The 14,267-nt window shown below is 41.5% G+C and overlaps 1 protein-coding gene across 2 annotated transcripts; it reads left to right on the forward strand.

Annotated features, from left to right (window-relative positions):
- Positions 1–290: 290 nt before the first annotated feature.
- LOC121961376 (limbin-like) lies at positions 291–14,258 on the forward strand. Of its 2 annotated transcripts, none has more exons than XM_042511344.1 (23): positions 291–798; positions 1,192–1,267; positions 1,557–1,699; positions 2,128–2,184; positions 2,320–2,506; positions 2,609–2,709; positions 2,862–2,927; positions 3,055–3,189; positions 3,497–3,636; positions 3,967–4,291; positions 4,413–4,652; positions 4,906–5,081; positions 5,409–5,568; positions 5,707–5,883; positions 5,967–6,271; positions 6,659–6,833; positions 7,648–7,791; positions 8,025–8,252; positions 8,440–8,672; positions 8,775–8,862; positions 9,022–9,197; positions 12,374–12,475; positions 12,713–14,258. In XM_042511344.1, the coding sequence occupies exons 1-23, from the start codon at positions 556–558 to the stop codon at positions 13,110–13,112; spliced, it is 4,077 nt and encodes a 1,358-aa protein (XP_042367278.1). In that variant the 5' UTR covers positions 291–555; the 3' UTR covers positions 13,113–14,258. The 2 variants fall into 2 exon arrangements, with proteins under 2 accessions (XP_042367278.1, XP_042367287.1); XM_042511353.1 differs by having other exon boundaries at positions 7,723–7,791.
- Positions 14,259–14,267: the final 9 nt, after the last annotated feature.

Raw genomic sequence — 14,267 nt, forward strand, 5'->3', positions numbered from 1 at the left:
GACAGGAGAGCTAGCTAGACTTTAGCCGGAAACAAGGTGAATTTCCTTTTAAAGCACAACCGTGACTCTAAGTGGAAAGTTACAAAACTGTCCCTATAATAACATTTCCGCAAATACAAATTAACACTATCTATTCTTGGAGTTCACTGGCGTATTTAAGTATTTGCATCTATCTCTACACTTCCAATCAGCCTTCGTTTTTACGTATGTTGTTTTAATTTGAAAGGCATTACCGGAAACACATTTATATACTTTGCATCTTAACGTTTCTTGAGGAGTTGCCCGTTCTTCCCAAGTTTTGGAAATGTTTTCCGAAGTTGTGCAGCAACGGTGGTCATGGACTTTGTGATTATATATAAGTCTTTGAAATGGCGTCCATAGTTTCTTTTAAAAAGTAAGCTCCGATTGTTCGCGAGAAACGTTGCTACAGATGATTTTTCTAAAGAAAAAGGCGGTGGAAATGTTGTCATCTCGAATTTTAACAGCGGCAACATCCAGAAATGCAGCCAGCTAGCTAGCGGCTCTCCTCGGTGAGAGTGGCACACCAACTTACGAATGCTTCAGATACACTCAACCGCGAAGAGGATCACGATATGGTCATTAATCTTGAATATCCACGTGTTGTGTGTGTGTCCACCTCCTTTATGCCATCGTTGGTGTCACGATGTAACCCGGCGTGAGGCTCGGCGTACCGGCGTATTGGAGCAGAGTGGACATCAGCCTTGTTATAACGGTGGCATTACATCACAGGCTGCATCATGGTACACAACACTACCACCCTTTCTCTCGGAGAAACAGGTGAGTGACCTTATGGTAAACAATACACAAATAATATACATATATATATATAGGTATTCAACCTTTTCCATTAGAAGAACCCACAGCTGGTGTAACTTTGACATCCAGTTTCTTTTTTGATGAAGATTCAACCTCTCACCACCAGGAATCAGTTCGTTATCTTTAACATTAGATACAGATACAATCACATATCACACAACTCTTTGAGATTACAGAGGTTATTCATTTTGTTCTATCACTGAACCTTATTGCATCAATCAATATTTTGATTCGCTTTTCATATGTAATCAGGCCTATAACAGATGTTGCTTTGGTTTGAGAGATAACCTTGTTTTGGATAAATCTATATAACATTTGTTAATAAACATGTGTATTCACTTTTGCCATTGCCAGAGCCTCTGCAGTATCCGTGTACTACTACATGACCCCAGTGTGAAATCAGCAGAGCAGGGATTGCTCAGGATGGACGGTTTGTTGTTGTCTCTCAATTCTATACATCAGCAATACAGTTATAACACAACTCACGTCTGTGCAAACACCAGCTGAACTGAACGTATTAGCATATGATAAGTGAACAGTGTCTGTTTTTTTTACAATGCTGTACACACACAGATGATGTCTGATGTAAGGTCACAAATATGTAGTAAACATATATTTGTCAGTTTCAGCCTTTGGCCTTTGTAACTGGCTGTTCAAACACCCCATATTTAACCTGACAATTACGATGAAAATTAATGGATGCATGGTGTTGTCTGCAGAGGAACCACTCTCTTCTTCAGCTCCTGCTGGTCCGTGGGGACACTCCTTTTATGTGCCACTTACCTACATGTCAAACATCTTGCGCCTCCGGAACCGCAGAAGCACACTCACCAGATACAACCCAGGCCTCACTCTGCCTCAGGTGTGTTTAAAAATGGCCTATCACAGAGTATGCAGATGTAGTGAGTGACGCACCTTTTTATGTAGCTGGTAATTCATGACATTATTGATTTGAGATTGTTTTCAAAACTTTAATGTACAGTGTTTGGTACTTTTGCAATGCACAGATCATGTTTCAATCAGCCATTTATTTCTGCTGTTGCAACATCTTTTTGATTTTTTTTTTAAATTATTGATTTGTATGATTTTACAGTATAGATTTAGGTCATATATTTCCATTGGGTACTGACTTTTTGTTTGAGTTTCTGAAACAGCACACACACTCTTCATACATATACACATAATGGTCACATTTTACTTTATCTTAATTCCCACGCTGATACTTATTTATAACAAATAAAAATGATCATGTTTGGAAAGAATTACATATTGTGTTGACTGTTTCTGCAGATTCAAAGTGTGGCACCTCCATCCGCATTCGGGGTCAAATTTTACAAGTGTGCAGAGGTACATCAACTTAACTGTTTGAACACAGCCCATTTTTATCAATGTGCATTGAATTCCAATATATTTTTGCTGAACTGGAAATGAACATGTTGAGTGATTCACACTCGTCCTGCTGCTCTTTCACGTGCTCCCCAGGTGAAGCTTGACACTGACCCTCCTCAGCTGATCTTCTTCCTGTTGATTCACAACATGGGCCCAGTCGGTGGCACCAACTTGTCTCAGGTGGCTATTCGAGACTCCATCTCTGGAATTGTTCCCCTGAAATCTGAAGGCAGGGTGGTGGAAAGAGGCTACCAGACTTTTGCCATTGATTCACTTTCTGGTATGTCTGGGAGTCAGTTTGCTTTAAAAGATAGTTCTACAAAAACATGTCTGGTTTGAACTTGTTCTTCATGATGCAATAATGAACATTTTTCCTCTGTAGCTGGATCCCAAGTAATTGTCAACTATACCGCTCATATAAGAAGTCATAAGAGTGAAGTCCTGGACCTTCCAGCTTTTCTCACCTTCTCCAACGCCTCACAGGTATTTTCTGCTCTGCGCCATTTTGGCTCTTTTTATCTTGGAAAAAAAAAAAACATAGTAAGTCTATTATGATTTTCACCATATTAATATTGCAGTATTATAAGAATATTTACTCTCTTCTCACCCAGAGTATTGTTTCCTTGACTCCACAGAATGATGTCAGTATGTTTGGTCCATTAACAGCTAATCTAACCTTGAGGGTGAATTCCACGGACAGAGTAAGCTGTGAACAGTTCCTTAACTGGAAACGCACCTGCAAGCTATACGCATTGCTTGTTTTGTTCTTGTACCATTTTCAAATCTGTGTTTATGAAACTGATTTGCTGTTTCTGCTCGCCATTTTAGATTTATCCCAACCATGGGGTACATTTTGCTGGATTTGTTGCCGGGTTCTTTGTGACGCTGGTGCTGCTGTCACTGGGATTTCTGGCCGTGAACCTGATAGCTCCCAGAACCAGGCTGAACCTTCTTCAACAAAGGGTATCACACAATTAAAATCTGTGGTTTGTTCTAGATAATCACAATGACAACAATTGATTAAATTGTTAATGTGGTTGTAGTCTTGATAATTATTTGTTCAAAGAAAAAAATTCTGTGTACAGTATATGGCAATTTCTGACACCCTGTTTCAACACTATTTCTTTTCAGTTACATATGTAACTTTGTCTTTTTGAATACCTGTTTTCTCAACATAATGTCTGTATATTTTGCTTGTGGCTTTAGGTTTTGTGATTTAGCTCAGTTCTAAGTTAAAACACTGTGCATATATTATATTTTCTTGCTCCAGAGAAACAGAGGTGATTCAGACCCAGAGTATGCAGACTGCAACATGAGTGAGACAGTAAAAGATGAGGCAGCGTTTGAAGACAAGATGGTGGACACCATGGTGCTGGAGGATCCCCAGAACATGTACCAGGCTTTGGAGAAGTGAGCAGATGATTCAAGAAAGAATTGAGTGATGATCAAAATCCCAGTCAAACAGAAAAAAATTGGCAATTGAGTCTCACTGCTTGTGGGGAAAATGCAATGTATTATACTGAAGTTGGGAGTTTTCCCATTGATTCTTGACTGTGTCTTGTTAAGCTACTTTTTCACCCAAACCAGTAATCATTTTAACATTTTTATCATCATGAATGTCTCAGGTTATTATCAAACTAACCTGTGACAATAAATGTCATCAGCTTTTTCAAATCAACTTCACTGGAAACCCACAATGTACAAGTTTCCTCTGCTTACTCTACATTTTCTTCCTGTCAGTCTTGAAATGTCTACACTGCTGCATGCCACCAATAACCTGGAGGCCACCCGGATCAAGATCTACAAGGACGTGATGTCCTCCCTGCTGGGCGGCCTGCGCTCCCGAGGCCAGGCCAGCGCTCAAGCCCAGCAGAGGCTCCTCAGTGTGCTCCACGGACAGATGCTGGGCATGGAGGGTCGGTTGAAGGAGGAACGAGGGGCTCGCATGGCTGCTCTGGCTGGCCGGTGTAACTTGGAGACTCGGGAAGAAATGGAAGCAGAGCACCGCAGAGAAGCGGCTGAAAAGGCCGAAGCTGAGCTGCTGTGTCAACATGCGGACCAACAAGTAATAAGTCTTTTTTTAGGGACTCCACGCTCATGTTTTTCCCTCTGGATCAAAAAAAACCTTGTTGGTTTGTTGCTTTTATTACATAGTATCACTAAACCTAATTTTGTGGTGTTACTAGGAGCTCCTCCACTGCAGTGTCCTCCTGGAGAAGCTGCACAAGCTTAGCCAGAGTCAGCTGCAGCGCATCCTGTTAGTTCGACATGAAGAAGCCTCAGCGAAGGTCCAGAGGCAGACCATCGAGTGGCGCCGGGTGGAGCTGCACAAGATTTTCTCTGAGGAATTAGAGGAGGCCACCAGGATGGGCGAGCTGGAGAAGAGTACAGCCAAGAGTCTTCAGCACGACTACTTTTCCTGTCAAGTGAGTGACGAAAATTCACTTTCAGCACATTCAAATTGACCATTTGAATGATGTAATTCTGTATGTATTATTTCAGTTTTAGACCTGCAAAATTGACACCGGGAAATATGGTCAACAAAGCATGGAAAACGGCATTTGCCGTTCATATATTTGCTTTATTCTTCTCAGCTATCTGTATTTGTGGTAATCAGTACGAGAAGCAACAGATGTTAAAAAAAAACAAACATGACACGTCCTTCTCTTTTCTGTTCAGGATCAGCTAGAGGAGGTGCTAGACGTCGTCCTCGCAAATCAGCGCTATGTGCTCGCTGAACGCCACGCACAGAGGAAGTTCTTGGTGCATAGCCTTCACAGCCTCAACAGCCTGATTTCTGACAGCTTCTCCAGCACTTCTAACAATCTGGACAGCTGGTTCACTCACATCAGGAGGTAAGTGCCTTTGTAGTTACCAGTGATTACAATCTAGTTGTGCTATTACACTACACTGCACTGTAAACATGGTCAAGTTAACTTTTAGAGCAGTATGAATGTACATTTTTAAATTTTAATATAAGTGCTTCTATTTGTGATCTAAAATTTAATTAAAAAAAATATGGATTTGCTAAAAACACTGGCGCAAAATAAAGTGAACACACTTGCATTACCAAAAAAAGTACATATTAATTTTTAGAAATAAAAGGACGTCTTGTTTTCCTCGTATTTGTACATTATATCGTCATTGTGTTTTCACCTGGCATGCTTTCATCTCTCCACCAGAGGGAGCCTTGTGCCTGCAGAGCAAATAGACCAGCTTCAGGAGAAGGCCCAGAAAGAGCTGGTGATGGTGAGGCAGAGACTGGATGAGGCACTGAGCCAAGAGAGGAGAGCCATGCGCTGTGGACTGATTAAGAAGAGGCGGGAGCTCATCTCTGACATGGTGAGGAGATCACGCATATTTAGGATTTTATTCCAAGCGACTGCATCATATATCTGCTGTGGATTGATACCACAGAACCTGCTCATCTCATTCCCTGACTTATATAGCAACGTTAAACCTGCTTCCTGCCTTCTCCAGCTGCGGGTCCATAAACAGAGACAGAAGGATCTGTCAGGTCTGTCCAAGGGTCTGGAGGGAAGGGGAGATATAGCTCAGCACCTGCACTGTTGGCAGAACTTACTGACGGCTCACAGTTTGGAGCTAGCAGAGCTCATCAACAACCTGGATGAGGAGGCTGCTGCTGACATCCGCAAGGTGCCATTTTAACCCTAAACAGGCACATTCATGACCAAATCATGGTTGATTTACTCCCTCCTGATCCTCTACCTGTTCCCTAGGTGACCATGCGTGTGATCCAGGGTGCCATAACAGAAGTCAAAGCCATCCAGCCTTCTGCGACCCAAGCCTTGCTAACACTCTTGCCTCCAGGAGCCCAACCCTCCCTGCTGCAGGTGGAACCAGAGGCAGGACCAGCCCAGGGGCAAGGGGCCGGCGCTCTCCTGCAGGGCCAAGAGAGGTTACACCAGGAAGGCAAGGCAGCATTACGCACCCTCAGCTGCACCAGAGAGGCTCTACGGGAGGCCATGGAGAGCGAGCTGCAGGAGCAGAGGGAGCTCAGGGCGCACTGCAGAGCTTTCTTCAAGTAAGTGATATAACAACAGCAGTCGCTTTATTTCAAGAGATTCAAATACAGGAAAGTTCTTAGAGTGTTTGTCCCCATTATTCATGGATCCTTTCAGAGAGGTAGATAGAGGATCAAGACAAAAAAAAAAATCAGGGATTTTTCAAAATGAGCTTTTTCTGATGATATGAGACTATTTTACAGCTGATTTAGGCATCAGATGATGTAGGAAAATGTAGCAGATGCCAAACCACTCTCCTGTCAGAACTTCTTTGGATTAAAAAAATCATCAGCAAACAATGATTACAATGCCCCAGATTATAACATTATCCCACTCTCAACACAGCCATGCAAAGTCTTATGGTTATTCATCTGACTGCCAGTCTTCCTTTTTACCTTCTGTCCCAGCTGTCTGTGTTCGTCCCAGCTGACTCTGTCTGAAGAAGACCGGCTTAAGATGAAACTAGAGTTTCAGAAGTGTCTGTCAGTGATGGACCGCTGCCTCGTGCTGCCGCACGCTGTCTCCAGAACCAAACTCCACACGGCTCTGGCAGCTTGGAGAAAGGAGAGCGAGCAACAGATGGTGAACACATTATCACACATAACTGTATTTAGTTGTTACAGTATGTTCTTTAAACCCGCGTGTGTGGGAGGAGAACATTTCTGCCTTTTGTAGCGGTAGTCTCAAATAGAATGCCACAATGGCGGACATGTAGCTTCCCTGCAAACCTTCTTTTGCTATAATATGCATTTTTTTAGTTTAAAAATAATTTGCCTTTCCCAATAATCTGTAATAATAATCTATAATAATCTAATTTGAAAATGCAAGTAGAGCACTTCAAAATTATAAAACAATGTACTCTATTATAAGCAATGTTTTGTATTAAAATTAAAATATTTGGGATATGTGATAAAAGAAACGTGGGACAGCGATCTAAACCGTGAGTGTACGCCATCATGGTGATGGAAACAAGCAGAAATCCTTCATTCTCAACATCCACCACAGGTATTATGCATATTTGTCATATTGTTTCTGTGATTCTCTTGTAATTCTTCCATTTCTTTGGAAGGAAGTCTTCTCTCACTCTGTGTTAACTTTGTTGATACATTTTTGTTTTAAATCTCCTCATGGTGCTATTCTAAAGGCCACATGTATTAAACTACAGCAGGACATAATGGTGTATTTAATGTTTTAAAATGAGTAAGAAATGGAGAATGCCAAGCGCCAGTGCAAACCACACTGTGATCGACCTCAATCGTGTGGCCGCTGGATGAGTGCACATTGTTATTCAGAAATAATAAAGGGCTCCACAGAGTGGTTTCATTTCTAATCACATCATAACAGCATGCTGGGAGTGATTTCCCAACCAACCTTATGGATATTGTGGTTTTCACAGACAAATATGCAATCCAGGGGGAAAACCAGCGAGGCCAGACACAAAACAGACACATCTGATCTGCTGCTTTTTCAGAAAAGGCTCGAGGATAGGATCCAACTGTTTGAGAGGGAGAAGGAGACGGAGAGCGGTGTCATGAACAAGGTAAAGTCGTGAAATTATTTTTAGTTTAAGTCACTTTGAAATACAGTAAGTTACTCAATAAAGGTATTAAGGCTGTATTAACCTAATATATAAAATCCTAAGCTTGCTCACTAGCAGAAGATACAGTTCTTGGAGCAAATGACTCTCTGAGTTTAAGTTCAGTATCTTAATTAAAGAACAAGGTGGTTTGAGTTGACACAAGGTGAATGAAACATCTGTCGTAATATTGGCAGGTGATGGAGGAGATGCGCAGGGAGAGAGAGGATGATCTGCGCTCTCAGGGCGACAGCCTGGCGATGCAGATGGCTTCCATCCATTACCAGAAGGCTGAGAGGAGGACCAAAGTGTTGGAGACCTCCAGAGCAATGCTCACTCTGCACAGTCTGCTCATTCAGCAGCTCAGAGAGAGAAAGAGCCTGGAGAGACAAGACATGGCCCAGAGTATACAGAACCACTGCTCGGTAGGCCTGTATTGTAGCACTGTATGGTTGGAGGGCTGCTCATGGGCTTTGAGGCATATAATAAGGTTCAACTTAAGTCTAATTCTCAGGAAATTCTAATTTCCATTCTAATGTTTCCTCTGAGACTATTACTTTCTCATTAAACTTTGTAGTCTTTTATTAGAGTGTAATTTGACTCTCGCCACAGGGCCTTGAGGAAGCAGAACAACGGCTTCAGAAGGAGAGAGCGGAGCTGGAGGGCCTGAAAATGTCTCCGTCCAGAGTCGAGTCTAATCCAACACAGAGGGAGGACTCTGATGAGGGAGAGGAGGAAAGTGAGGAGGAGAGACTGTTTCAGCTGCAGCAGGATTGCAGGATGACGTCCATCCTCCAGGAGGCGCTCTACAAGAGCGATCAGGTCATGGTGCTGTTGGCTGAGAGGTGAGCTGTCGTGCCAGTGTTATCTCCAGAGTAATGAGGAATTTTGTGGATTGACATAGGCCATTAAATTTTACAGTGTTGAAACTCTCTGGTGTTTTTCAGGTTGCAGGAAATGACGGGCAGCAGTCAAACCATGGAAGATTTAAAAGAGCAAATGGAGCTCAGGAGACTTTATGCAAACTGTGACCAGGTCTGAATTTATGGAGAGTTTTTTTCTCCAATGTTATATTTAACACAAACATGGGAAATAAGGGAAAAATACAGGAACATCCTTACTTTTGTGTACATTCCATAGGAAGTAGAGGAAAAAACGCTTTAAGGTTGCTCTGTACGCTGCTCTTCTTCTCAGGATTTGGAGTTTGCATCTCGGCTGGTGAAGCAGAGTCAGGTGTCTGCTGAGGTTCTCCTGGAGGCCCTGCGACTCCTCCTCCCCACCCTGCCTGAGAGCGAGCTCCTCTCCATCACTGACGCCCTCTGCCCCAAACAGCACCCGGTTTCATCATCTGCAGAGCAGGAACACTCAGGGTAAGAATCAGGTCTACTGGCAAACATTATTGTAAATAAGAGTTTTAAGCCCCTTTAATACACACAGTCTATCCCTGAAATGTTCAGAAATATTTTCTGCATATAGTCATGTGCGAATGAGAGCAAGGATCAATATTCTGGGAAATACCGCCAGGTTCCCTCCTAAAGACCAGGTAACGTCTCGGGAAAATGCCAGTACGGCAGCTCTGTGAAAGAAAGTAGTAACATTGCAAGTATAGAGTTACATCCATGATCTGTCCTGAGATGCTTTCATGTGGAGTAGGGCCAGCACAATTTTAGATTTTCACTACATTATTATTGTGGCCAAAAGAATTCACATAACAATATTGCAATATCTATAGAAATTGAGGGGAAAAAAATGCTATCAGTAAACTTTTAATTTAACTTTATTCTGCCTCTACTTTGGAAAATAGATTACACTCAAAATATGAGTAAATGGAAGTGGAGAGGGTGACAAAGCAAGAACAGAGGTATGATTTCACTGGGGCTTAGTTATTTACACAATATCATATGTGTGTTGTTAATATGATATCAATGTTTCATTTTTTGAGTATCATCAATTGCGGTACATCGTGGCACCTAACTTGAGCGAGCAAACCAATAACAGGACTCCGCTGATGACATACTTGTTTGCAGTTTAGCATTTATGCCAATGCTTTCCCAGGTGAATTGATGAAATAACAAGCCATACAAGCTCTTTTGTTTGCAAACGAGCTCCTTTTTTAAAAGAATAGCTGGAAACGAGACAGATTCAGAAATGAGGGAGCTCCACTCAGTCCACGCAGAAGGTGACATAAACAGGCAGCCAGAAGAAGTTTCTGCTGCTAAAACGAACGTCCTCGACTCATGAGGTGATAATAATTGGTAGCGTCATAATAAATGTATTTTTTCATTTGTTGTGCATTTTGTGTGTTAGTCTATCTCTGCGAGGCTTTTAACAAGCCCTGTGCACAAGGAAAATTAACCATCATACAAACTCTCTCTTCCTTCCAACTTGCTAACAAAGTTTTGATTTTGGTTACCACCTAATGTGCACAGGCCAAAAAAAAACTTTTTTTCATGCATTAGTCTCCTCGTCCATGTTATTTTCCTTTCGTATGAGGGAAAAAAGAATCGAACAAATTGAATATAGTGAAAACATTTTTGCCCAAAGTACGCAGCCAAAGTCTTAGCGATTCAAGTTCTGTGGTTTAACAAAGCAGTTCTCTGATTGAGGTCACTGAATACAAGCAGCGTTTCAACACAGCTGGCTGAAACAAACCCACCACCAAGCATTGTCTCAAATTTAAATACCGAACACGGTTCCACAAGGGTCCTTTTCCCCGAGCCAAGATGGAGAGATAAATGATTATACTCATCATTTAATTTCCCCTCTCTTCCCGATACACTGGAACACTCACGTCTGGCCCCCGCTGAGTTTGGATTACTTGACTGATGAATAATGTCTTATGCATGGGGATCAGAGCTGTCTGGCCAAAGGACAAACGCTCTGTTTGGATCACTGTACAGTGCATTTGTTTCCTTTTCTTTTTCAGTGCTTTTGTTTCTGTTTTTTGTTTGCAGAATAGAGTTTTAAATGGAACAGTTTTAAATGTAACTAATGCAAATTCATGTAAGCTGCATGATGTTAAACTCCATTTTAAAAATATATACATATGTATGTGGTTAACAGTTAATTAGATGAAAGGAAATTGGAGTTTGTTGCATTTGATGATTGATGGTACTTTGAGATTCAAATCACTATTTATAGCCATGCATTCGTCTGATAACAGAACCAGAATGAAATGCTGAAGGGAACATATGTATTATGTGAACAGCTATTTCGAAAGACAAAATCAACCATAAATGAAAGCTGAAGTGGACAGAAAATTGGTTATGATCGAGCAGCCGAGTTTGAGAAAATCGTTTGTGTAAATGAGCATTTTGTTGCTAACTAATTTAAAAAAACATGACATCGGCTTGGTATGTTTTAACTTTTACAACTCAACTGTCAGACCTGTTGTTAGTATAGTACCCAATACACTGCCCTGCTTCAGGAAAACTCTACAGAAGGTTCAGAAGGGGAGGTATTGCTTAAGATGCATCAGCCATGAGCCTCAATTTTCCACACAAAGATTTATTTTCCAAAACTCAAGAATTGCAATAAAACATAAAGGAGGGAGCAAACCCATGGGTTGTACACAAACACAAGGCTGTCTTAATGAGGATAAATTATGCTTCTAGTTAAACTAATCATGCACAGGATAAACTAAAGAGAAAGAAACGCTGCTTACCAGCACTGCCGCTGGTAATGCGATGAGAAAAGAATGAGTGAACGGTGCACAGGGTTTAAATAGGGAGTGAACAGGTGAACTCCATCAGGTTAATAAGGAGTGAACGAAGAGTAAAAGGAACCAATCAGTGCCGAGGAAAGGGGAGGAGAGGAAGTGTGATTTTGGTAAGATCAAGAAAATCTGCAAAATTTGATGCATAGTGTTGCTGTTCCTTGTCCTCCTGCTCCTCAGTGTCCTTCCTCAGTTTGTCCAGGTTCAGTATGTTTCCTCCTGACTTCATCATTTACTGTTCATTCTCTAATACTTTGTATGGAAGTGTGGTCAGACGTAGAGTCTCTAGCATCTGTTCCATATGTAATCAAACACCAGTAACCTGTGAAATATCCTGAATGCAATGACATTACAACTATTAGACCTACTGACAAGCAGTTACTTTTCTATTTTGCTTTTATGAACATCGTGATCATTTGAAAGATACTGTACTGTTGTTTTTAAATAATGACATCACATAAACCAGACAATGCACACTTTGTCTGTTTGTGATGCTTTTCTGTGAAACGTGATTTTTAAGCAACCACTGTTTTACTTTGAGGCAGTGTGAAATATGAATTTTCCCGTAAGATTGTGGCCTTGTGTGATTTTGCAGTTGGAAATATCTGTATTCATCTGTTAATTAATTATTCAGGCCTAACAAGTGTACCTACCAAAGAAAAAGATTAAATATTTACGTACTTAAATCACACAGCTCTCCCTCTAATGAAAAGTTATTACCGTGTATCTGGTAACCGGGCATGCGTGACCATTTTTTAATCAAAGTCAGCCATTGTCTGCAGAGATTATATCGCAGTCACCAGCTTCATAAAATATTGACTTTTTGACCAGGTGTGCTGGGGGGGTGAACAGACTTCTTCCTGTTAAACTGAGAGAAGACGTGGTGCATAAAAATATGCCAAATATGCCAAGCTGCACCGTGGAACGAGGGAGGTGAGTTCAACACATCTGTGTTTTTTGCTTGCTGCTATATAAAGACTTGGCGTTGCACTATCATCAAGACTAATTTGTAGTTCAGTGATCACTGACATCGTAGACAAATCCCTTTTTGATGTTTAATATGGCTTTTGGCAGTTACATGGCTGAGCTGCAGTGACCACATGCATGAGGTAAGCATTTTAACACTCAAGTCCCACTAACAACAGCTCCTTTGTCCTCCAAATCTCACAGACTCCAGGAAAAGAGGCAAAGTTTGATGGAAAAACTGCTCCCCAGATCCCGTCTCTTGGCTCCGAGAGATGTTGCACCACTGCTGGTTGGAGAGACAGGAAAGGAGGACAGTTTTACTAAAGCACAACAATCTATTTATAAATCAACCGTGGCTGAAAACACGGTTACACAGCAGCACAGTGACACTGCAAAAGAAAGGGTTGTGGACACAGTGAATGAAACACTACACAGCACAGCAGAGGAGCCCACTGTACGGGGCATCCCTGCTTCAGGAGAGAGGTTGTTCGTGTTTCGGGATCCACCTGAAACTTGTGACAGTGTGGGTGTTCCTAAGAGAAAAAGAAAAAGGAACTTTCTCAATCTTAAGAAAGGCTCTGTGGCTCCAACAAACTCTCCTTGAGAATGATGTTTTTTGCATCTTCCTTTTATTTTTATGATAAAGGTACTTTATGATATATAAATCCAAAATAAAGCAATAGTTTATTGTGCAGCAAAGCACTGTTGGTGCTGTTCTAAATGCATGTTGTACGGTGGTCACACAACAGTGGTTGACAAATAGTTCATTAGTTTTAATGGTCTTGTCTTAAATGGACATTCAGAACATCAGCAGCAAACAGCTGTGTGCTATGTAAAGAAAAAGTGGAGTAATGGTGTCCTGTGCAGAGAATAAAGTCATGCGCCGTCTGTGTGAACGGTCCGGCCGTGCATCAATAGTAGTGCTTGTGTGTATCACTGGCTATCTAACCACTGCTGTTTTGAATTTTGCTCATATGGTGGTTGCCACTTATGACATAGTGGGGGAATGGTGTCATCCCGGAAGGGTAAATGCCCAACCTGGGTGAATTTGCGAATCCTAGGATAGTGAAGGTATGACCTGCCTTGCTCTCCCTATGATTGGTTAGTGCTCGTTGCCTTCGTTGGTTGGATTGGTTAGGTTTAGGCATGAGGAGTGGGAATGGTAAGGATAAGGGTAAAAATGTCAGGGTAAGCCAATCAGACACTATCGTACAAAACACAAATTCGCCCTTGGTCCACCGCAAGTTGACACTGTTAGTTCTGTTAGCACAGTTGCTGCTGTTAGCACTGTTTTCACTGTTAGCAACGGTAGCTGCAAGCCGCCAGTTGAGAGCCGTGTGCAGACAGTCCCAGCCCAGACCCTTAATTCGTAGATATGCCCTTAAAGTTACATGCAGCTCTTTTAAATGGTGAGAAAAGTTGACGGACTCAGATTTACTCAAAAAGTAAAACTTTACATGTGTTACGGGGAAGACAACAGATAACCCCCCACTTCCTGTGGTATTGGTGTATACTGCCAGATTCTCCAAGTGTTTTTATTCATGTTCAGAACTCCAGATGTTAGACATGTTAGTTGGCTGATGTGTGTATTGTATACCTCTAAATTCAAGATGCACAAGTACATCAAATATATCCCAAATCCAAGTTTTTTCATGTGCAACAGTTAATTTTTTACAGTTTATTTTGTAAAATAAACGTTTTTATGTTCCTCTTGATGAACCTTGTGACTACAAATCAAAGTTTCCCCTGAGTTTTGCCT

The sequence above is a fragment of the Plectropomus leopardus genome, chromosome 2 (genome assembly GCF_008729295.1).
Source record: "Plectropomus leopardus isolate mb chromosome 2, YSFRI_Pleo_2.0, whole genome shotgun sequence".
NCBI classification, from domain to species: Eukaryota; Metazoa; Chordata; class Actinopteri; order Perciformes; family Serranidae; genus Plectropomus; species Plectropomus leopardus.

Coding starts and splice junctions, on each gene's coding strand:
- LOC121961376 (XM_042511344.1), top strand. CDS start 556: ATGCTTCAGATACACTCAACCGCGAAGAGGATCACGATATGGTCATTA. Junction 1,268..1,556: donor GGGATTGCTCAGGATGGACG/GTTTGTTGTTGT, acceptor TGTTGTCTGCAG/AGGAACCACTCTCTTCTTCA. Junction 3,637..3,966: donor ATGTACCAGGCTTTGGAGAA/GTGAGCAGATGA, acceptor TCTTCCTGTCAG/TCTTGAAATGTCTACACTGC.